The sequence below is a fragment of the Crotalus tigris genome, unplaced genomic scaffold (genome assembly GCF_016545835.1).
Source record: "Crotalus tigris isolate CLP2741 ecotype Arizona unplaced genomic scaffold, ASM1654583v1 scf7180000018992.311333, whole genome shotgun sequence".
Lineage (NCBI taxonomy): Eukaryota > Metazoa > Chordata > Lepidosauria > Squamata > Viperidae > Crotalus > Crotalus tigris.
Window position 1 is genome coordinate 154,338 of NW_024097314.1, and position 24,502 is coordinate 178,839.

Below are 24,502 nucleotides of genomic sequence, written 5' to 3' on the forward strand. Positions count from 1 at the left end.
CACAAACTCCAAAGATGATCCTTTCTGTCCTATTTGCAGGGTGTTGTCCTGCTTAGGAACAGACAGACAGAATTCCAGATCTTTCACATAATCTCTAGTCAACCTTTCACACTGGAGTGGAAAGAAATGCAGAGATGGCTAGATTCTATAATGGCAAGGCTGTTCCCTCCAGCTGGTGTCGCAAGGTTATTTGTCTTGCATATTCAGGACATAATCAGGAGCGAAATTCCCCAGACACCCTAAAGACTGTTTGGAGTGGAAGGCCATAAAGGTTAAGCAAACTCAGTTTCTCTTCCATGCCTCAAAGTATGTCAGGTATCAAAGCTGCATTGAATAGGTCAAGGAGATGGGACAAAGAATAATGGAGTTGGAAGGGACCTTGGAGATCTTCAAATCCAACCCCCTGCTCAAGCAGGAGACCATATACTATTTCAGACAAATATACTATTTCAGACTCTTTTTGAAAGTCTCCAGTGCTGGAGCACCCACAACTTCTAAAAGCAAGCTATTCCATTAATGCAGTGGTTCTCAACCTATGGGTCGGGACCTCATTTGGGGTCGAACAACCATTTCACGGGGGTCGCCAAACAACGCAGTCCGCCATTTTTTCCCCCTTTTCCTTAGCTGTGCTACTCCCTTTTATTCTGTTGGCTTTTGAAAGCCAATGGAATAGACTCTTTTGAATAGAGTCTAATTCTATTGGCTTTCAAAAGCCAATAGGAATTGTCCAGGCTGTCTCTGCCCTGCTGAGCCCGCCAAAAGTCCCATTCTGCAAACGGTGCTGCACCAGTTGAGTAGTCCTCGACTTATGACAGGTTGGGGGTCGCGGCATTAAAAAGGTTGAGAATCACTGCATTAATGGATTCCTCTCACCGTTAGGAATTTTTTCCTTAGTTCTGATTGCTTCTCTTCTTGGTTAGTTTCCATTCATTGTTTCTTGATATACACACTCTTCCTGTATACATACTTTCTTGGTGTACACACTGTTCTGCACAGAGCAAACTGATACACACTCTTTTGCACAGGCCAAGAATTCTCTGAACTCTCACTTATTTCAGTCACAGTCAATTGATCACCAGAAGAAGTAACTGTGAACAAACCTTTGTCATCCAAAAACCAATGTAAGATAATACATGAAGATACATTTATGCAAAACCATGTTTAAGTTGTCCCAAACATGTCCCAAGTTGTTTAAACATGTCCCAAACATGCTTTTTAAAAGGACTTTGTTTGTTTGTTTTTTCTTTGAAAATGTTTATCCTCTCATCCAAGAAGCTTCTTCAGTTCTGGATGAATGGTGGCGAATGGAAAGATTTATATTCCTTAGCACTGATCTGTCATTATGATCATTCTGATCTGCTGAGTCGAGGTGGCGCAGCAGTTAGGGTGCAGTACTGCAGGCCACTTTAGCTGACTGTGTTCAGCAGGTCAGCGGTTCAAATCTCACCGGCTCAAGGTTGACTCAGCCTTCCATCCTTCCAGGGTAGGTAAAATGAGGACCCAGATTGTTGTTGTTGTTAATTGCGAAGTCATGTCCGACCCATCGCGACCCCATGGACAACGTTCCTCCAGGTCTTCCAGATTGTTGAGGGCAATGTAAATATATATATACATTGCTTACTGGTGTACACCGCTTAGGGAGTGCTTGCACTTAAAGCGGTATATAAGTCTCATAAATAAATAAGTAAATAAATAAATTAGCACTCTGTAGGTCTGTTGTTAGCTCAACAAATATTTCAGAGTGCTAATAACCAGAAGACTGCTAAGAAACATAAATCTTTCTATTCCCCACCATTCAGCCAGAACTGAAGAAGCTTCTTGTTTGAGAAGTGAAATGTTTTCAAAGAAAAAAAAAGAACAAGAAAGTCCAGTTGCCTTTGGAAAAGCACTTTTGGGACAATCGTGACCTGGATGATTGAAAATCTTCATAGACACGTTTAAGATGTCTCTTGAATTCTGAAAAAAAAAATTATTTCTCTGAATTGTAGGGGACCATTCTTCTGTTCCTTTGGCCATGTCTGAAGTCTTATTTAAAATTCAGTACATATACTCATATCCTTTTCTTTAACTTGGATTCTGGTCCCTGTGGGTCATTACCTAGTTCCTCTGGGCAATTTTCTGTCATGAAGCATGTGCTGCTGGAGGTTCCAGCCAACAAAGTACTGAAGAGAATGTTATGGATGTTGTACTCAGAGACTAAAATTTCTGGTTTATCCTTTTTAAAAAAGACTCCGGTGAATTGACTGTGGGAGAAAGGAAATTTATATGTACCTCAATCCTTGACTACATCTAGACCAGTGGTTCTCAACCTGTGGGTTGAGACCCCATTTGGGGTCGAACGACCATTTCACGGGGGTCGCCAAACAATGCAGTCCGCCATTTCCCCCCCCCCCCTTTTCCTTAGCTGTGCCACTCCCTTTTATTCTATTGGCTTTTGAAAGCCAACAGAATAGACTCTCTTGAATAGAGTCTAATTCTATTGGCTTTCAAAAGCCAATAGGAATTGTCCAGGCTGTCTCTGCCCTGCTGAGCCCACCCAAAGTCCCATTCTGCAAACGGTGCTGCACCAGTTGAGTAGTCCTCGACTTACAACCGGTTGAGTAGTCCTCGACTTACGACCAGTTGGGGGTCGTGGCATTAAAAAGGTTGAGAACCACGGATCTAGACTGTAGTTTTTCTGTAGGTTGAGATCTTCAAGCAATAGTTCCCACAAGACTTCTAAAACATTAACTCCCCACCCCCCCCCCAGTTATTTATCAGAAGCTTAGCAAACTTCTCAACCTCAAGAATGTAAACTTCCCTAGAAACAACATCCAAGCCTTATAGAGTCACAGGCAAAAAAAGAAATTCATTGGGGCTTACTCTCAACTGATTTGTCCAATGGATGCAGTTTGATCCATCTATATATGTCTGACAGCTCTATATCACATACAATCCTTTATTTATTATTTATAGTTCATGTTTTTAAACTGCCCATCTCCTTCAAAGAGGGATTCTTCAGCAACCAAGTACAGGATGGCTTTGCCAGAAAAATGAACGGACATGTAATTTCTTAATGTGGAGTCCTTGGTGCTCCTGAACTGGTTTCTTGGCTTGAAGTTGTTTCATTACCCAATGAGGTAATGTCACCATAACTAGTGAGTGTGGGGTTTGTTTCCTGTTTATAAATATATGGTAGCTTGCTCTGCCAATGTTTTTTCCTTGGTAATTTCCTGATTAGGGTGTGGTTCTCTGCTTGATTGTTTGTCTAGTGTTAATCCCTGCTTATCTGGGTCGTAGTTGCTTGAGAGGATATGTTCTGGTCTTTTTGTTTCCTTCTTAGCTTTTTTTTTTATTGTCTCTTTTGAATGGTGTGCAAATGTAGCTTATCTCTCTTTGTCTGTTGATGGCTGGTTTGTCTGAATGTCAAGCTTCCCTGGAAGATATCATGGAATGCATCGGTGACCTTGAGGAAAAAAAGTAATAGTAATAGTAGTAAAGTTGGAAGGGACCTTGGAGGTTATCTAGTCCAACCCCCTGCTCAGGCAGGAAACCCTACACCAGTTCGGACAAATGGCTGTCCAGTCTCTTCTTAAAAACTTCCAGTGTTGGAGCATTTACCGCTTCTGGAGGCAGGCTGTTCCACTGATTAATTGTTCTCACTGTCACGAAGTTTCTCCTTAGTTCAAGGTTGCTTCTCTACTTGGTTAGTTTCCATCCGTTGCTTCTTGTCCTGCCTTCAGGCGCTTTGGAAAATAGCTTAATTCCCTCATCTTTATGGCAGCCCCTGAGATATTGGAATACTGCTCTCATATCCCCCCTTGTCCTTCTCTTCGTTAAACTAGACATTTAAACTAAACTAAACTAAAGTAGAAGAGATGATGCAGACAAGAAGGAGAGAATCCCACAGTTGCTTATCAGAGAAAGAAACTAAGGAAAGATCCACCCTAATGGAGCAAGCAGTTAAAAGTAGAGAGCAGGAAGGTTTTACCTTTAGATTTGCAAGATTATTTTAATGTAGGCTTGCAGTAAAGTAGATTTAGTGCATCTAGTCATGTTTCCTTTCTAGTTTACCTGGGAAAACCAATATCTGGAAGTTTTCTCTGGCCATTAAGAAACTGCAGGGTGCTGCCCTCTTGTCTGATTTTTTTTTTCTTTTTTGCGCCAGAGACAAATTCCTTGTGTGTCTAATCACACTTGGCCAAATAAAGCATTCGATTTAATTCAATTAATTTCTCTTTCTCAAGATCACCCATGCACTCTGTTACAAAAGATTAGCAAAGCCCATCCGTGAACACCAGTTAGCAGTCAGGGGGCACAATAAAAATTCCCTAATCTCACAACACAGGGACAGACTCAACCATAGTTTCAGCTTGGAAACTGTGAGCATCCTAGACCAAGCAAAATCTCAAAACACTAGAACGGGGGTCTTCAAACTTGGCCCTTTTATGACTTGTGGACTCCAACTCCCAGAATGTCTCAGTCAGGCATGCTGGCTGAGGAATTCTGGGAGTTGAAGTCCACAAGTCATAAAAGGGCCAAATTTGAAGACCCCTGCACTAGCTAATTCCTAGGAGTTTGGCTGATGATTGGTGCTGATAGTTGATGGGACCTTCCTGCAATTACCAAGATAGTTTCTTTGTAATTTTTTTGTATATTTGGTCCTTCACATCTTACATTAATTTAGTTAATTGAGAATATCACTCCCAGACATGAAAGACCAGATCCACACATAAAGGTCTAATTAAATCAATTTAATTTAATTTAACCAATCATGTCTATGCACAGGAATCTTCTCAATTAATGATTAGCACCTGTTTGGAGTTAGATAAGGGTAAACAAAATTCTCTGTGCGTGTTTGTGTGTGTGTGTGTGAGAGAGAGAGAGAGTGTACTTAGTTCATTTATGGCTATGTAGGGTTCTAGGCTAATCCCTCTTTTAACTCCACCCCCAATTTCTGCCAGTCCTTCTTCTACAGGTATCTTCATCATAATAAAATCCAAGTGGGTGTAATTCTATTTACTGACATTCAGCCAAAAATACAATATTTCAGGAAAAAAACAGTTTTATAAAACCTCTTAAAGACTTTAAGCCAAGTGTGTTCAATCCACAGCCCGTAGGTAACATGTGGCCCCGGACAGCTGCTAATGTGCTGCTATAAGATCATAATAAAAAAATATAAAAATAAAGGAAGTTGTTATTTATATGCATTAAAAAATCTCCCTTTTTATGACCATGTAACCCCTTAATTCAGGGTAGAGTTGAGGTGACTGGAGAGAGTTGAGCATTTACTAGCTGGATGCCCTTCCTGATGTCTATGTGGAGTTCACAGCACATATTATTTTTCTTTATGCCCTAGGAGAGAAATATCTGCTACCTAGGATTGAACTGTCAACATTCTGAGTGGGAGGCAAGCATCTTCACCACTAGGCCACCATACCACTCATTATTTATATACACTAACTATATTATTATATTTTATATACCATCCAAGACAATTCCTCTTCACTTGATGTGGCCTAGGCAAGCCAAAAGGTTGAACACCCCTGCTTTAAGCTATAGCACGTTTGACTGATTGATGATGATTGATTGATTGACTGATTGACTTTTCTCTTTCTTCAATAATCAAGGCTTAATATTTTAAAACATAAAAATTTCACACTATATGTATAACATAAACCAAGGCTTTTCAACCAGTGGTACAGGTACCACCACTGGTACATTAGCACCTGGCAGGTGGTACACGACCATCCTAGAAAAGTGGTAGCGGGGGAGGGGAATAAGCTGAACCAGTGGCAGCACCGCACAAGCCTGAGAGAGAGATGGCTGGAGTTGCAGGGCTGTCAGGGCTCAGCAGAAGCGCCAGCATCAGCGCCAGGCTCCAGCTGGAGCTCAGCACTGATCCTGGTGTTTCTGCTGAGCCCTGAAGAAGCACCAATCAGCTGGAAAGCAGCACTGATCCTGGTGCTTCTGCTGAGCCCAGAACAAGTGCCGATCAGCTGGAATGTTGCAGCATCTTGGCAACTGATTCATATTTATGACCGTCACAGTGTCCCAGGGTTATGTAATGTGAGCAAAACCTGCTGCAACCACCCAGCAGACGGGGGGGACACCCCCACCCCACCTCCACTGCCAATCCTCAAGAGAAATGCTCACAATGAAAACCTCGGATAGGAGGAAGAGCGCGGCCGGGTGGGCAGGCAGGCGTCTTGCTCAGCTGTGCCTTGGGGGGCACTTTTTTCAGTGCCATTGTAACTTCAAACAGTCACTAAGCAAACTGTTGTTAGTCGAGGACTACCTGTACTTTATCACTTTTTTCTTTTTTTTCTTTGTTTTTGGGGGGTCATCAAGTTTTTGACACCTTGCTAGGCGACTGGTGGTACTCGGATGTTGCCATATCCTAAAAGTGGTACAATGGGTGAAAAGGTTGAAAAGCCGTGTCATAAACACTATAACCAAAACTGGAATTAAAATTGAATTTAATTAAATTGATTAAACTCGGTAGAAGTTATTCATTTCATAAATGAAGGCAAACATATGGGACCCGGGACAATGTTGCAGGATCCAGTTTGGATCAGTCACCGGCACTAGAGGTTTTTTCTTTCAAGCTTTCAGATTCATGCCAGAACCCATCCTCAAGAAACTTCTGTCTAAGTGAGTGCGTGCTTTGCGCTATTCTGTGTGTGGTATTTATATGGTACCAGTTGTATGTGGCTTTTTAGTTGTTGTTGTTGTTTTTGTAAAAAAAAAATTATTTTCAATTTTACATGAAATCATAAAAAATACTTCAGATAGAGAGTAAAATAAATTTATACACACAACTTTCGGTATTGCTCACCCATTTCCCCCCAAACCACATCCACCCTCTAACCTTTCTTGTCTCACTTCCCTCTTTCCCTCTTCTTCTTCACTCTCCCCCGCTCCTCCTTCTCCTCAACCTTCCTACTTATTTCTCCCCTTCCTATCTTCTCATTCCGGATGCAGTCCAGGAGAAATGCCCGAGCAACTCCTCTTTCCAAAATAAAACATAATATTATATACAATGAAACTATTTCTACTTATCTGAGCTATTTAACCTTCAACCCATCCTCCCCCCACTCCCCTCCCCCACCCCGACTTGCCAGAGCCAAGTACAGGGTTATACAAACACATTAAACATAATCTATTTAAGTTTACTAATTATACAATAACCAAAATCATATTAACCCTTAACTCACTTCAAACTTTAACATCATAATTTTATAAACAAATCCATTACTCATAAAATAAATGAAACTTTGTAGTTCCATATTTCTTCTGAAGTGGCTTTTTAGTTGTTGATTGGGGTGTTGATGGCTGGCTAGTAAGTCATTGGGTGTTGTTTCCTTGTGCTACCAAGTCCTCACCTCCTAAGTACTTGATAGGCTGGTGGTAAATCAGCACTTCTGTTGACTGATTTATTTAAGGAAACAACAACCAATGACTTACTAGCCAGCCATCAACACCCCAATCAACAACTCATGCTGGAACCCATCTTCAGGGAACTTCTCTCTAGCAGAGTGTGTGCTTTAGGCTAGTCTGTGTGTGATATTTATATGGTGCCTGTTAGTGTGTGGCTTCACTAACACACTAGTGTGTGCTTTGCACTATTCTGTGTGTGGTATTTATATGGTGCCAGTTGTATGTGGCTTTTTAGTTGTTGATTGGGGTGTTGATGGCTGGCTAGTAAGTCATTGGATGTTGTTTCCTTGTGCTGCCAGGCCCTCATCCCCTAAGTACTTGATAGGCTGGTGGTAAATCAGCACTTCTGTTGACTGATTTACTTAAGGAAACAATAGCCAACGATTTAATAGCCAGCCATCAGCACCCCAATGAACAACTAAAAAGCCACACACTAACAGGCACCATATAAATATCACACACAGACTAGCCTAAAGCACACACTCTGCTAGAAAGAAGTTCCCCGAAGATGGGTTCCAGCATGAGTTGTTGATTGGGGTGTTGATGGCTGGCTAGTAAGTCATTGGATGTTGTTTCCTTAAATAAATCAGTCAACAGAAGTGCTGATTTACCACCAGTCTATCAAGTACTTAGGAGGTGAGGGCTTGGCGGCACAAGAAAACAAGATCCAATGACTTACTAGCCAGCCATCAACACCCCAATCAACAACTCATGCTGGAACCCATCTTCGGGGAACTTCTCTCTAGCAGAGTGTGTGCTTTAGGCTAGTCTGTGTGTGATATTTATATGGTGCCTGTTAGTGTGTGGCTTTTTAGTTGTTCATTGGGGTGCTGATGGCTGGCTATTAAATCGTTGGCTGTTGTTTCCTTAAATAAATCAGTCAACAGAAGTGCTGATTTACCACCAGCCTATCAAGTACTTAGGGGATGAGGGCCCGGCAGCACAAGGAAACAACATCCAGTGACTTACTAGCCAGCCATCAACACCCCAATCAACAACTAAAAAGCCACACACAACTGGCACCATATAAATACCACACACAGAATAGCGCAAAGCATACACTCTGCTAGAGAGAAGTTTATTTATTTATTTATTTATTTATTTATTTATTTTATTTTATTTATATGCCGCCCAATCCCAAAGGACTCAGGGTGGCGTACAAAATTAAAACAATCATCGAGAATAAGACAATAAAATAATTCAATCATACCGCAAGTCCGATCATGTCCCGCCCCCCCCCCGGGGACATCAGCCCCAGGCCTGCCGGAACAGGAGAGTTTTAACGGCTTTCTTAAAGGCCGGCAGGGTGGGAGTTGTTCGAACCTCGGGGGGAAGTTGATTCCACCAGGTCGGAGCCACCACAGAAAAGGCCCTTCCCCAAGGGCCCGCCAGCCGACATTGTCTGGCCGACGGGACCTGAAGGAGGCCCAATCTGTGGGACCTCACCGGTCTATGGGAACTGTGCGGCAGTATGCAGTCCTATAAGTAACCTGACCCTATGCCAAGAAGTTTCTTGAGGATGAGTGCCAGCACGAATCTGAAAGCTCAGAAGACTAAACCCCTCATCCCCGTGACTGATCCAGATTGGATCCTGCTATTAATTATATTAAATTTAACTTAGCATAACTGAATTCATTTTAAGATTGGTTTCCAACCTGTAATCGTTGCTGTCACTTCTCATCACTTTCCTCTTCTTTTTTTTTCTCTCTCATATAGTACAACAACAAAATCCTACCATCTTTCCACTTTGGCCCTGCTGTAGCTCCAGCAAGGAAGATTCTAGTGTGGTAACCTTTGCTTGCCTGCTCATTGAACATGGTTCAAAGTCTTTGGAAATCACGTGGGAACCTAAGCCTCCAGAACAGAAAAAATTCTCATCGCAGCTAATGACTGGAGAGGTCCTGTACACAACAAGTCAACTCACCATCTCTTCCTCCAGTTCCTCAGAATTCAATTACAAATGCTTTGTAAAAGACAAGATTGAACTTCCCCCAGCTATCTTCACAAACAAATGTAAGTTTCTTCAAGAGGGTAAACAGTGTGAGGTTAGGGCCACCATAGGCCTGATGAGTAAATATGGAGCTGGGACTCTGCCAGATGTGTAGGTCCAGCTTGGAGGAATAGTGTTCTGCATAGAAACAGAGAAGGTGACCATAGAAGGACGCATCTATGCTGTTTTCTTAGCAATGGGACAGAAGTAGCTTTCCTGTTTCCTTCTTATGGGGTTTTTTTTTACTTGCCAGTTCAGCCTACAGTACTGGGATTCCCTAAACTAGTGATGGCGAACCTTTTAGAGACTGAGTGCCCAAAAACTGGCCCCGCCCCACTCCACCCTCCCCGCCCCACCCCTGCTCTGCCCCCCATCCCCCACCCTGCCTGCCCACAGGACCACTCATCGCCTCCAGGGCCCGCCGCAGATCACCCAGTCAGCCCAGCAGCGCTATGGCAGTCACACCCTCTGCCTGCGCCCTGCAGCATTAACTGCATGATGGGGTGTGAGGGCAGAGTCTTGTCTACGCTGCCTGGCTGCCATGTCCTTGGCTGTGCTGCTCCGTGTGGGCCACGCTTGAGGGCGACTCCTTCAGGGGGCCTTCTGGAGAGGAGGAGGTCACGGGGGGAGGCAAGACTGGGGCAACGGCATGTGTGCCCACAGAGAGGGCTCTGAGTGCCACCTCTGGCACCCGTGCCATAGGTTCGCCACCACTGCCCTAAACTCTCCAATTCAAATACTATCCAGACCTGATGTTGCTTAACCTTCTGAGTCCAAATGAAATTAGGTGGGCACCACACTTGTTGAGGGCATGCTATAATCACCTTCAGGTTCTCCTGATGTCAGGAGACAGGGTTGCCCATCAGGACAATCTGGAGATGATCCAACATCTAGATTCCGAAGATAACATCCTGTGCAGACTCTTGAACAGGTTATCAACTTGCTTCTAAAGTCCGTTAAGCTTAGCATCTTTGACCTTCAAAAACAGAACTTGTTTGGGACTAGGATAGAACAAAATAACAGGGTTGGAAGAGACCTTGGAGGTCTTCCCCTGATCAAGCAGGAATCCCTCTACCACAGTGTTTCTCAACCTTGACAATTTTAAGGCATGTGGATTCAACTCCCAGAATTCCACAGCCAGCAATGCTGGCTGTGGAATTCTGGGAGTTGAAGTCCACATGCCTTAAAATTGTCAAGGTTGAGAAACACTGCTCTACCATTTCAGACAAGTGGTTGTCCAGTCTCTTCTTAAACACTTCCAGTGATGGAGCATCCACAAATATCATAGGAAGCTTATCCTACCCCTTCCAAAGTACATCTAACCTCAAAAAGAAAATCATTGGAATCTAAGTTTGGCTTGTTTCCTATAAATGTTTAAGTTGAGGAGAAACAGGGGATGTTCTCCTTGTTTGCTAGTGGGCAGAATGCCAGGAACATAGGTTAATAGAGAGGAGAGAGGAGAGTGGAGTAGAGTAGAGTAGAGTAGATTAGAATAGAGTAGAGTAGAGTGGAGTGGAGTGGAGTGGAGTACAGTGGAGTGGAGTGGAGTGGAGTAGAGTGGAGTGGAGTGGAGTGGAGTGGAGTGGAGTGGAGTGGAGTGGAGTGGAGTGGAGTGGAGTAGAGTAGAGTAGAGTACAGTGGAGTGGAGTAGAGTAGAGTAGAGTAGAGTAGAGTAGAGTGGAGTGGAGTGGAGTGGAGTGGAGTGGAGTGGAGTGGAGTGGAGTGGAGTGGAGTAGAGTGGAGTAGAGTACAGTGGAGTGGAGTGGAGTGGAGTGGAGTGGAGTGGAGTGGAGTAGAGTAGAGTAGAGTGGAGTGGAGTGGAGTAGAGTAGAGTAGAGTAGAGTACAGTGGAGTGGAGTGGAGTGGAGTAGAGTAGAATGGAGTGGAGTGGAGTGGAGTGGAGTGGAGTGGATGGAGTGGAGTGGAGTAGAGTAGAGTAGAGTAGAGTAGAGTAGAGTAGAGTAGAGTAGAGTAATTAGCCAAGTGTGATGGGACACACAAGGAATTTGTCTCCGGTAAAGAAAATAGTCTTCTCTAACTACAAGCATTTCTTAAGAATGGCTCTTCCAACAAACAATAACATTTTTCTACTTTCTATTCTCAGATTGCATCTGGCAACCTCAGAAGCCAGTTGATGTTCAGATCTTAACCCCCGGCTGTGGCAAACAGAGCTCAGTGGTCAGTGTGGAGCTGGTATGCTTCATGAGAAGCCTTAGTAGTGGGAAAGCAGAGGTGGAATGGCTGAAGAATGGAGTGAAGATGCAAGAGAAACAAGAGGTGGCCTTGAGAGCCGTTGAAGGAAAGGGTAGTGGTTACTCCAGTTTCGCCCACCTGAACATCAGCAAAGAGAGCTGGGACAAAGGGGACCTCTACACCTGCAAAGTGACTCGCCCGCCAGGCAGTCAAAATATCACAATGCACAATGCCAGCAAATGTCAAGGTGAGGATTGCCACCCTAAAGTGGCAAGAGTTTATGGGATACAGGATGATGGATGGGTAAGAAGCAATCTAGCCAGATCATCAATTAATGGAGTGGTTCCCAAGCTTTCCAGCTTTGTGAACCAGTGGAGGTGGCATGGGGGAAGAGGAGACAGTTCTGCATGAGCAGGGGGTGCATGAGCCGTGGTGGCACAGTGGTTAGAATACAGTACTGCGGGCTACTTCTGTTGAGAGACAGCTGCTAACAGTTTGGCAGTTCGATTCCCACCGGCTCAAGGTTGACTCAGCCTTCCATCCTTCTGAGCGCGATAAAATGAGGACCCAGATTGTTGGGGGCAATATGCTGACTCTGTAAACCACTTAGAGAGGGCTGTAAAGCATTGTGAAGTGGTATGTAAGTCTACCATTGCTATTGCTACGTGCAAATGGAGCTTTGTGTGTGAGCACACACACCCGCCACTTGCACAAGTGGAGCTGCACATGTGAGCACACTCACCCGCTGCTTCTGTGGACTGGTTCCAAATGGGCCACAGCCTGGTTCCAGGCCTTGGCCTGGGGGTTGGGGACCCCTGACCTAATGCATGCTTCTGAAGATATGCTAGAAGTGTGAGAAGTCCATCTGGAAGACACTGTATTGATTGTAGTCTAGTACTGCAGCCTGGAATTATCATTCCTTATCCATATAAATTAAGGGCATTATATGCAGAATTGTGGCCATTAATAGAAGACTTTGCAGACAGTTTAAAATAATAATAATAATAATAATAATAATAATAATAATAATAATAATAATAATAATAGTAATAATAATAATAATAATAATAATAATAAACGAGAAAGAACTGGAGAAGATAACAAAATACAAAGACCTACAAATAGAAATAGAAAGACTGTGGCAAAAGCAAGCAAGGGTAGTACCAATAGTCATAGGCTCCTTGAATGCAATCCCAAAACAACTGGAGCACCACCTGAACACCATTGGCATTGACAAATTCGCTATTAGTCAATTGCAAAAGGCAGCCTTATTAGGAACTGCTTCCATCCTGCGACGATATCTGTAATACCATCAAACATCCACATCTGCCTATCCCAGGTCCTGGGTAAGGACTCCATAGGTAGACAAAATGCCAAATCCAGTCTGAACATCTGGCTGACTGTGCGATGATCCATAATAAATAATAATAATAATAATAATAATAATAATAATAATAATAATAATAATAATAATAATAATAATGGAAGGGAGCTTGGAGATCATCTAGTCAAAGAATAACTGAGCATCTAGAACAGCACAAAAACAACAGAATAAGGCTGCCTGCATTGAAGCTTGTTTCAAAGAAACAGCTATCACAAGCATTAAAAGATGCAAATACTGCAATAGCAAGTATAAGCACCAATTCACTGCAAGAAACAAACCAACTAATGTACAGCACAGCTGCAGTTATAACTGAATACCTGGGATGCAAAATCAACAAAGAAGAAAAACACACAAACAATGCACCACAAAAATGGAAGGTTAGACTAGAAAATAAGATCAGCAAGTTAAGATCACATGCAAGCAAGCTAGAACAGATGAAAGAAAAGAAACTGAAGAACAAGAAGACCAAAGAATACCTAATCAAGAAATACCACTTAGAAACAAGGAAGATCAAGGAAGCACTTGAAATAATAAAGCAACAACTAACAGCTATAGCCAGGAAAATCAGTAGATATGAAGCTCGAATTGCAAACTATAGGCAGAACCTCCAATTTCAATCCAATCAGAAACGTTTCTACCAATCCATCAATGGAGAAACTGCAAGGAATCAGTCAGTACCTGACAAGGAAGAAACAGTGCAGTTCTGGAAGCAGATATGGGATAACCCAAAGAAATACAACAAGGATGCGGCTTGGTTAAAAGAGGTGGATGCAAATAAAACAGAAGTTGAAATGAAAGAACTAGTAATAACAACAAAAATGGTAGAAAAAAGAGCAAAGAAAATCAAAAATTGGTCAGCACCAGGTGAAGATGAACTGCATGGGTTTTGGTTGAAACATCTAACTGTTATACACCCACTCATTGCCAAGCAGTTCAACAATATACTACAAGGAGGAGAAATTGAAAAGTGGCTAACAACTGGGAAAACCTACCTAATAATGAAAAATCCAGCAAAAGGGGCAACACCAGGTAACTACAGGCCAATTACCTGCTTACCAACAACTTTCAAATTACTAACTGGTGTAGTAGCTGATGCAGTGCAACAGCATCTAGTTGAAAACAATCTCTTTCCACCTGAGCAGAAAGGAAACCGCCCCAATAGCAGAGGAACAAAAGATCAACTCCTAATAGACAAAATGATCTTGGAAAACTGCAAGAGAAGGAAGACCAACCTGAATGTGGCATGGATTGACTACAAAAAGGCATTTGACTCTCTGCCACATGATTGGATAATAAAGTGCCTAGAAATAACAGGAGTCAGTAGAAACATCAGAAAATTTGTGCAAAGATCGATGGCACAATGGAAGACACAGTTGCAGATCAATGGTGAGAAGCTGGGAGAGGTTAATATCAAGAGAGGAATATTTCAAGGAGATTCATTATCACCATTACTATTTGTTATTGCACTGTTTCCTCTGTCAACAATACTGAATAACTCAGGACATGGCTATCAAACATCAAAAACATCTGCTAGACTATCCCACCTCCTCTACATGGATGATCTGAAGCTGTATGGAAAAACATCATCTGAAATAGAATCGCTGCTCAACACTGTCCGTATATATAGCCAAGATATTGTAATGGAGTTTGGCTTGGACAAATGTGCCACACTTACTATCAAACAAGGAAAAATAGTGAAAACTGAAGGAATCAAGATGCCCCACGAAAATAACATTAAGAGTCTGGATGAGGAAGAGTACTACAAATACTTGGGTATCCTTCAAGCTGACAACATCAAGCACACTGAAGTCAAGAAAAAGATTAGAGGTGAATACATCAAGAGAGTGAAGAAGATCTTAAAGTCCAAACTCAATGGAGGAAATACCATAAAGGCAATCAACACCTGGGCAATCCCAGTCATTAGGTACACAGCTGGAATAGTGGACTGGACTCAAGCAGAACTAAAAGCAATGGATAGGCAGACCAGAAAAATAATGACAATGAATCATGCCCTTCATCCACGCAGTGACATTGATAGACTTTATCTACCAAGGCAAATAGGTGGGCGTGGAATGCTACAAGTACATCAGATGGTTGAAGAAGAAAAAATGGCTTTGGAAGAATATCTGAAGAACAATGATGAAGATGCACTGAAATTAGTATATCAGGAAGGTTTACTAACTACTGGAGAGACCAAACTGGCCTACAAGAAAGACCAAATGAAGAACAGAATAGAGGCATGGGAAGACAAAGCACTACATGGCCAATACATGAAAAAAATAGCTGGGAAAGCAGATAATAATAAAACCTGGCAATGGCTAAGAGCAGGAAAATTGAAGAAAGAGACCGAGGGACTAATTCTGGCTGCACAAGACCAAGCCTTAAGGACAAATGCATACAAAGTCAAAATTGAGAAGACAGCAACAGACAGTAAGTGCCGCCTATGCAAAGAAGCTGAAGAAACAGTGGACCACTTGGTAAGCTGTTGCAAGAAGATTGCACAGACTGATTACAAGCAGCGGCATGACAAAGTAGCAACAATGGTGCATTGGAAGATCTGCAAAAAATATCATTTGCCTGTAAGCAAAAACTGGTGGGATCATAAAATAGAGAAAGTCATAGAAAATGATAAAATTAAACTGCTCTGGGACTTCAGAATTCAAACAGACAAGCACCTGCAACATAACACCCCAGACTTAACAATTGTCGATAAGAAAGACAAAAAAGTCTGGATAGTGGACGTGGCAGTGCCTGGAGATAGCAGAATAGAAGAGAAAGAACTGGAGAAGATAACAAAATACAAAGACCTACAAATAGAAATAGAAAGACTGTGGCAAAAGCAAGCAAGGGTAGTACCAATAGTCATAGGCTCCTTGGGTGCAATCCCAAAACAACTGGAGCACCACTTGAACACCATTGGCATTGACAAATTTGCTATTAGTCAATTGCAAAAGGCGGCCTTACTAGGAACTGCTTCCATCCTGCGACGATATCTGTAATACCATCAAACATCCACATCTGCCTATCCCAGGTCCTGGGTAAGGACTCGATAGGTAGACAAAATGCCAAATCCAGTCTGAACATCTGGCTGACTGTGCGATGATCCATAATACCTCATCATGTTACAGCTGAATTCTTGCAGTATGTTCTACCTAGGGCTGCATTTGAAAACTATCCAAAAGCATCAGCTGGTCCAACATGCAATGGCTGAAACAGTTATGAAAGTACCTTGGTTCACCCCAATAAAACTACTACTCCAGAAGTTGCATGAATCCACATTTAATTTCTGGAAAAATTAAATTAAATTAAATTAAATTAAATTATTAAAGCCTCATATGATTTAGGGCTTGGATATCCCTAAAACAACCTTTTTCAAAATGAATCTGCACATCCATTGGAACCTAATAGAGAAGGCCAGCTGAGGATCCTAGACACAGAATAACAGAGTTGAAAGGGACGTTGTAGGTCATCTAGTCCAACCCCCTGCTCGAGCAGGACATCCTATACCATTTCTGACTTAAGATTTAAGGGCAAGCCATCTCCATGGAACCCATGCTCAAACTGAAGACACAGCCTACTTACAGATTTCAAGGCCACCACCTCCCTATCATAGTTTTGTAGATCTATGAAAATGCATCTCTTTAAAGAACTCCGTGGAGACCTATGAAGGTTCTGCTAACAAGATCTTCGCAATGTAATCTAGCTGGGGTCTAGCTTAATGATGTGATATTAGGGGGGGTGGGCTCCTTGGTGCTCTCTGAGTTTGGTTGTTTTCTTGCAGACATTATCTAAACTAGGTAACACCATCAGTACTAGTCATCTGCTAACAGTGATTAACATCAGACCAACAATCAAGTAAATAATAGCCCAATCAAGGAAGTGCCCAAAAAAGTCAATAGTAAACAACCCAACCCCAAAAAAAAACCCATCAAGACCATTCTGGCAAACACTGAATATAAACTGAGGGCAAATCCCACTCCTTACTACCGGTAGCACTGATCAGGTTACCTAGTTGAGTAATGAAACATCTGCAAGAAAATAACCAAGCTCAGAGAGCACCAAGGACCCCTCATTTCAACCCTGAGCTACAAATATTCTCCTTTATTGATGTAGCAGGCTTCAATTTTATTTTGTTCCTTGAAATCCAGGCAGAGAATATAGGCCAAAGTAGAAATAATCTACATGCCAACTTTTAAGAAGGTTCTTAACTGCTCGTTCTTCCTTTAGCTACTGGGCCAGCCTGCTAGATGGGTCAAGGATAGTGACATGAGGTCTGCAAGGGTAGATTCTGTCCAGGGTAGTACAATTCATGATTTTATTGTTGTACTTTCTTATGGTTTTTAATATTTGTTGGGTTATTTAGTGAGTGGTTGGTCAAACAACTAGGTAGATATAGATGTAAATATTTCTAAAATTTGGATTGCTAGCAAAGAATTAAGGGAGAACTGGAATAGCTATTTCAAACTCTTTAGTTCTTTTCAACCAGACATACCCTTCTGAGATTCGAACCTGGGCTGTCTGCATGTCAGGCAGCTGTATTAAACCTCTAAGCCAACCTCTCACTTTGTGAGAAAGAGCCTGTGGCCTAGAGGTTTAATACAGCTGCCTAACATGCAGACAGCCCAGGTTCAAATCTCAGAAGGGTATGTCTGGTTGAAAAGAACAAAAGAGTTTGAAATAGCTATTCCAGTTCTCCCTTAACTCTTTGCTAGCAATCCAAATTTTAGAAATGTATATGATGTCACAGTTGTGACTGCTGCCTGTGGATGGCTCTAGTTTGAGCTGATACAAGGCAAAAGATTTCTGTCTCCCATATTTGGGTCAACAGGGTGTAACATACAGCATTCTAGATGTAAATATATAAACATCAACCCTGATATTAGAGCTTTTCATGGGCAGCTTTTCAACAAGCATCTTACTCGGTTTTCTTGAATTTTTTTTTAATCTTTAATGAAGCTACTAAGGCTTGCAACTTCTTAGCAATTATGTCACTGTTAATGAATTATTAAAGATTTCTCCTCATGCAAAAAGCTCTATCTTCAAACAGTATTATAATCCTTGTGTCATCTCTCTCTCCTGGCCTTCTCCACAGTGTGCTACGGTTGCATGATTCAGCCCACCATGTTTATTACCAAGCCATCTTATAGAAGCCTACTTGATAGGTCAGCCGTCCTAGTCTGCACCGTGATTTCTCCTAACCTTGAAAGTGCTCAGATCACCTGGCTTGTGGATGACAAGCCCAGCAATGAGGGTGTGACTGAGATGGTGACAACGGACGCTAATGGAAGTCAGAAGTTGAGAAGTAACCATTCGGTGTCTTTGGAACAATGGACGAAGGGCACCATCTTCGCCTGCAAAGTAATCGGAGGCTGCTTTGAAGAGCGCACAGAAGCCATCACCATCAAGAAGGCTACTCGTGAGTAGATCGCCAAGCCCCTTAGGGCACTGCTCCATCAAGGAAGCAAGAACCACGTATCTTCAAAATAAAAAGTTTTAATACACAAAACAAGAATAAAAAATCTTGGCGGTTATGATAGGAATTTGTCTTCACAAATTCACCTTTTCCTTCCTTGCCATTCTGTCTCCTTCCACATTTTTGAAGGCCAGAAGGGAGGGTGAGAGGGTGATGTGTGCAGCCTACTAACAATATGAGTGACTTCATTAAAGTAGAGTTTCTCCAAAGATTCTGAATTTGCTTTTCTTAGGTTTTTTTGCATCTTAGGCTAACGTGTATGTGATAAAGCTACCAGCGCATTCTTCTCATATCTATAGAGATCTAGAATTTCTTCAAGTTCTTTTTCAACTTGCTCAAAATCTTTTACATGGCCCATCTTCACAAATTCACCTATTCCTTCCTTGCTGTTTTGTCTCCTTCCACGTTTTTGAAGGTCACAAAACCATGGCTGGGAGGGTAATGTGTATGTCACAGGTTCCGACTAATGAAGCACTTCAAAGAACTTTCAGGCATGTTTCCTAAAGTCTTTATTGCAGAGCTACAGTTTTGCCGGTCACCATGATGGACGGGTTGATGCCAGAATCTGATTTCCTTTCGCTGGCATCAAGCTTTTCTTGCTAAACCCCTCCCTTCTCATGCAGTCACAGGTCACATTATCCAATTAGTGTGAAGGTCAAAAGTTTACTTCCTCTTTCTTTCCCGGGCTTTCCCCCCCCCACTCTAAGCTAAGTATTAACCCAATAAATACCAGACAGTTTTGCATATTGTCAAAGCAAGAATATACAGTATTTGCAGCATTGACAGTGTACAGCCTACTCACAATATTTTAAATGTATCTACAGATGGAAAATTTTATCTAAGAGAATAACAGAATAACAGAGTTGGAAGAGACCTTGGAGGTCTTCTAGTCCATCCCACTGCTCAAGCAGGAAACCCTATACCATTTCAGACAAATGGCTGTCCAATCTCATCTTTAAAATCTCCACCCACAACTTCTGAAGGCCAGCCATCCCACCGATTAAATTTTCTAACTGTCAGAAATTTCTTCTTAGTTCTAGGTTGGTTCTCTCTTTGGTTAGTTTCTATCCATTGTTCCTTGTCCCATAACTCCTCCTTCAGACTCAGCCTGATCATCTGCTACAGTAGAACAGAGCAGAACAGAACAGAACACAATAGAATATTCTTGGAAGGGACCTTGGAGGTCTTCTAAACCAGTGGTTCTCAACCTTTTTAATGCTGCGACCCCCAACCGGTCGTAAGTCGAGAACTACTCAACTGGTCGTAAGTCGAGGACTACTCAACTGGTGCAGCACCGTTTGCAGAATGGGACTTTTGACGGGCTCAGCAGGGGAGAGACAGCCTGGACAATTCCTATTGGCTTTTGAAAGCCAATAGAATTAGACTCTATTCAAGAGAGTCTATTCTATTGGCTTTCAAAAGCCAATAGAATAAAAGGGAGTAGCACAGCTAAGGAAAAGGTAGGGGGAAAATGGCGAACTGCGTTGTTTGGCGACCCCCGTGAAATGGTCGTTCGACCCCAAATGGGGTCCCAACCCACAGGTTGAGAACCACTGTTCTAAACCAACTCCCTGCTCAGGAAGGAAACCCTACACCATTTCAGATAAATGGTTGTCCAATCTCTTCTTAAAAACTTCCATTGTTGGAGCACCCACAACTTCTGGAGGAGAGCCGTCCCACTGATTAAATTTTCTAACTGTCAGAAATTTCTTCTTAGTTCTAGGTTGGGTCTCTCTTTGATTAGTTTCTATCCCTTGCTTCTTGTCTTGCCTTCAAGTGCTTTGCAGAGTAGGTTGACCTCCCCCTTCTTTGTGGAAGCCTCAAATATTGAAACACTGCTATCAGGTCACCCCTACATCTACCCAAACAGACGTTTTCTGATGCAACTATCTCAAAAGAACAATTAGAGCTAAAGAATTGACTGAGGGAGACTTCTTCAGATCCAATCTTCTACCAAATAGAGAAGTTTCACACATGAGATATGCAGAAACACATCTTGAGAGGCACTGTGAAAGGTTTAGACAATGATTGGGAAAAGTCAAGGTCACCCCCAGCCTTAAAGCTCATATGGTAACTCTGGACCAGCCTACCTCGATGTGTTGTTTGTTTCTTTAGCGCAGTAGTGGTGGCACAATGGTTAGAATGCAATATTGCAGGCTAACTCTGCTAACTGCCAGCAGTTCGATTCACACCAGCTCGAGGTTGACTCAGCCGTCCATCCTTCCGAGGTTGGTAAAATGAGGACCCAGATTGTTGGGGGTAAGATGCTGACTCTGTAAACTGCTTAGAGAGAGCTGTAAAGCATTATGAAGCAGTATATAAATATTAATGCTATTGCTATATGGGTAGCTATATGCTACCCATCTCACCAAGAGATGACTACGTAGCTTACAACCAATAAAAGCAATACAATAACATATTAAATAAATATTAGCACTAACATTGACTTAAAAAATAACAAAGGGAGCAAAATGCACACAATGAGGAGGTGGGATCTTCTCTCAGTCCATTAACCACTTTCAATCTGATATGTCCCCTTGGAGCCTCATGAAGAGCCAGTTTTTCAGGCCCTTTCAGAAGTTGAAGAGCATGGGGGCAGATCTCACCTTTGGGGGTACAGTGTTCCAGGGATGGAACCACAACAGAAAAGGCTCCCTTCCTGGACCCCTCAGCCAGAATTCCTTGACTGACGGGATCCATAGACTGTTATTTTTATAGATATAAGAATTCCCATGTAAGTGACGATGTTTCCCCACAAATAAGACCAGGTCTTATATTCATTTTTGCTCCAAAAGATGCATTAGGGCTTATTTTCCAGTTAGGGCTTATATTTGGGAAAATACGGTACTAAATGCATCTGTCTGGCTGAGAATCTTAACTGGGGCTTATTTTTGGGGTGGGGCCTATATTAAGAGTGTCCTGAAAAATCATGCTAGGTCTTATTTTCCTGTCCGGCCTTATTTTGGGGGAAACACAGTACCTAGGGTTCCTGAAGGAAAGATGGGATACGTGTTTGGGGAAAACACGGTACCTAGGGTTCCTGAAGGAAAGATGGGATACAAGATAGAAATACATTTTAAAAAAAAACAACTACATCCTTCTAAAATAATTTCTATTCTTCCCCTAGCTTAGAGCAGGATGTAACATCTTCCCTGTTCTTAAATTTCCCTTAAAAAAAATGAAATAAATATCCTGCCTTGTTGCTTTACCAGGAGAAAAAGGCAGACTCTTTTATATAATTAAAAGGCAAAAAAAAAAAGTTTGTGCAATCACAGTGGTGCCTCAAGCATTATTGTCTATAATATTTGGCTGTCTGTGATAGGATACAGCCAGATTGGAATGGCAGTTCAGTACTAGAAGATCATCATATTTCCCATGCACAGGGGTGTCCACTGAACCTTGGTCAGCAGGACCCAGGAGTTGTGATGTCACCACCCAAGCCCCACCCCCTTTATGTGCATGCTTGGACATCGCAACACATGTGCAAAAGTGGCAGAGTTCAAATGATGACCTTGCACACGGGTGTCCACTGAACCTTGGTCAGCAGGACCCAGGAGTTGTGATGTCATCACCCAAGCCCCACCACCTTTATGTGCATGCTTGGACATTGCAACACATGTGCAAAAGTGGCAGAGTTCAAATGATGGCCTTGCACACGACATGTTTTTTGCTTGTCTCTCTGTATGCACTTGACTGTGAAATTACTGATTGGTTAGATTTGGGGAAAGAGAAGAATGGGACAGAAACCAGGACTTAAATTAGCAATGATAACCAGTTAAAAAGACTGGACTTAGACAGGGGACACTCTAGTTGTTAATCAAGAAAGCCAGTTGTGTGCCTGTGGGCCAGTCACTCACTCTTTGTGGTAGGAAAAAGATTTTGGAAAATCACTTCCATGATGTTAATGGTAAAGCTGCATGCCACCCAACTTTCAATAATTTGGGGCAGCTCCCAACAATCATTCAAAGAAACTGCTCTAAAGCCAGTAAAAGATTAAGATAAAAAATGAAAAGTACAATCAATCAAAGGATATCAATCTTCCCTGCCAAAGGCCTGAGAGACGACCCAGGTCTTCACATCTCTTCTAAACAGTAGTACAGTGGGACGGAAACTAATCGAGCAGAAAACCAACCTACAACTAAGAATAAATTTCCTGACAGTTAGCACAATTAATCAGTGGAATGACTTGCCTTCAGAAGTTGTATGTGCTCCATCCCTGGAGGTTTTTAAGAAGAGATTGGACAAATGTTTGTCTGAAATAGTATAGGGCACAGGTCGGCAACCTGCGGCTCCGGAGCTGAATGCGAATCTTTGAGCCTTCCCCTGTGGCTCTCAGCCTCCTCTGCCATTTGCAGAGGGGGGGGACAGGGAGAGGCACTTGCACTTTCCTGCTTCTCTCTCTGTCTCTTTGTGTTTGTGTGTCTCTGTGTGTGTGTGTGTGTGTGTGTGGTGTGTGTATAAAAGAGAGTGGACTCACGGTGTTCTCCGAGGAGCTGAAAAGCTTATTGGGCACGGCTCCTCCCTTTGCTGCATCTCTGCATGAAACAGGAAGCAGGAAGGGCAGGAGAGAGCTAGGTAGCCCAGCTATGCTGACTCAGGAATTCTGGGAGTTGAAGTCCATGAGTCATAAAAGAGCCAAGGTTGCCTATCCCTGAGCTTGTTGGAGAACAGCTTGAAACCAGCTTGCCAGGTGAGCAGAAGATCGGAGAGAGGGAGGGAGGGGGGAGAGAAAGAGAGAGAGAGAGAGGAAAGAGAGAGAGAGAGAGAAAGAAAAAGAGTGGGGGAACTGGCAGATCAAGGGCAGAAAGAGAGAGAGGGAGACAGAGACAGAGAGACCCTTTTGACATCTAAAATAAAGATAACACTGCATATATCCCTTTTTACCTTTATATATATATAAATAAAAGGTAAAAAAGGATATATGCAGTGTTATCTTCATTTTAGATATCAAAAGGGTTTTGCGGCTCCCAGTGTTTTGTTTTCGGTGGGTCCAAGTGGCTCTTTGAGTGTTTTGGGTTGCCTACCCCTGGTATAGGGCAAGGGTAGGCAACCTTGGCTCTTTTATGATTCGTGGACTTCAACTCCCAGAATTCCTGAGTCAGCATGGCTCAACCTCTCCCTTTCCTTCAGCATGGCTGGCTCAGGAATTCTGGGAGTTGAAGTGCACGAGTCATAAAAGAGCTAAGGTTGCCTACCCCTGGTATAGGGTTTCCTGTCTGAGCAGGAGGTTGGACTGGAAGACCTCCAAGGTCCCTTCCAACTTTGTTATTCTGTTATGCAACCAGATTTGGTGACAGGTGGTGCTGTAGAGGACTCATTCTTCCAGGGCCCTGTGAGATGTTTAATCAAAGGAACTCAAAATATGCCAACCTTATATGTTTGAATTAGCCAGGTGGATGCTAAGGGAGAAAGGTGGTCCCTCAAGTAATCCATGAGAGTTTTATAGATAATCACCAGCACATTGAATTTGCAACTGGAAGCAATTTGTCAATCCTTGCTGCTCAGAAAGCTGAGATTACATGGGCATGCTGAGCCACGCCCATTATTGTTTGAGCCACTGCATTCTAGACCACTTGAAGCTTCCCAGTGGTCTTCAAGGATTGCCCCAGTTGCAGTAGTCAAGCCAGAAGGTGATTAGGGTATGAAAGGGACTCCTCAATCTGGGGGGGGGTTAAAGCATGGACCTCTTCCTCTTGTCACCAGGAGTCCAGACTAACTCAAAAGGTCACCTCAATGCCGAATTACACCAAAACAGACAAATTAGTGCAGGGGTTCTCAACCTTGGCAACTTGAAGACTTATGGATTTCAATTCCCAGAATTCCTCAGCCAGGAATTCTGGGAGTTGAAGTCCACAAGTCTTCAAGTTGCCAAGGTTGAAAACCCCTGAATTAGAGGAACACTACGATTATGAGTATCGTATATGCTGGCGTATTAGGCGACCCGGCGTATAAGATGACCCCCGTCTTTATCGCCGAGCCGCGTTCCTAGAACGTCGTCTTATACGCCGGAAACTACCAGTATAAGACGACTTGGCGTATAAGA

General features: G+C 42.6%; 1 protein-coding gene across 4 annotated transcripts in view; it reads left to right on the forward strand.

The window, feature by feature from the left end:
* The window catches only part of LOC120314722, a 70,613-nt gene that overhangs the window by 26,704 nt on the left and 19,407 nt on the right, over window positions 1-24,502 (forward strand). For all 4 annotated transcript variants that reach the window (XM_039358104.1, XM_039358105.1, XM_039358106.1 and 1 more), the window contains exons 2-4: window positions 9,136-9,432; window positions 11,514-11,849; window positions 18,079-18,402. In XM_039358104.1, the coding sequence (XP_039214038.1) occupies window positions 9,306-9,432; window positions 11,514-11,849; window positions 18,079-18,402 (787 nt within the window). In that variant the 5' untranslated portion in view covers window positions 9,136-9,305. The remainder of the gene's footprint in view (window positions 1-9,135; window positions 9,433-11,513; window positions 11,850-18,078; window positions 18,403-24,502) is intronic.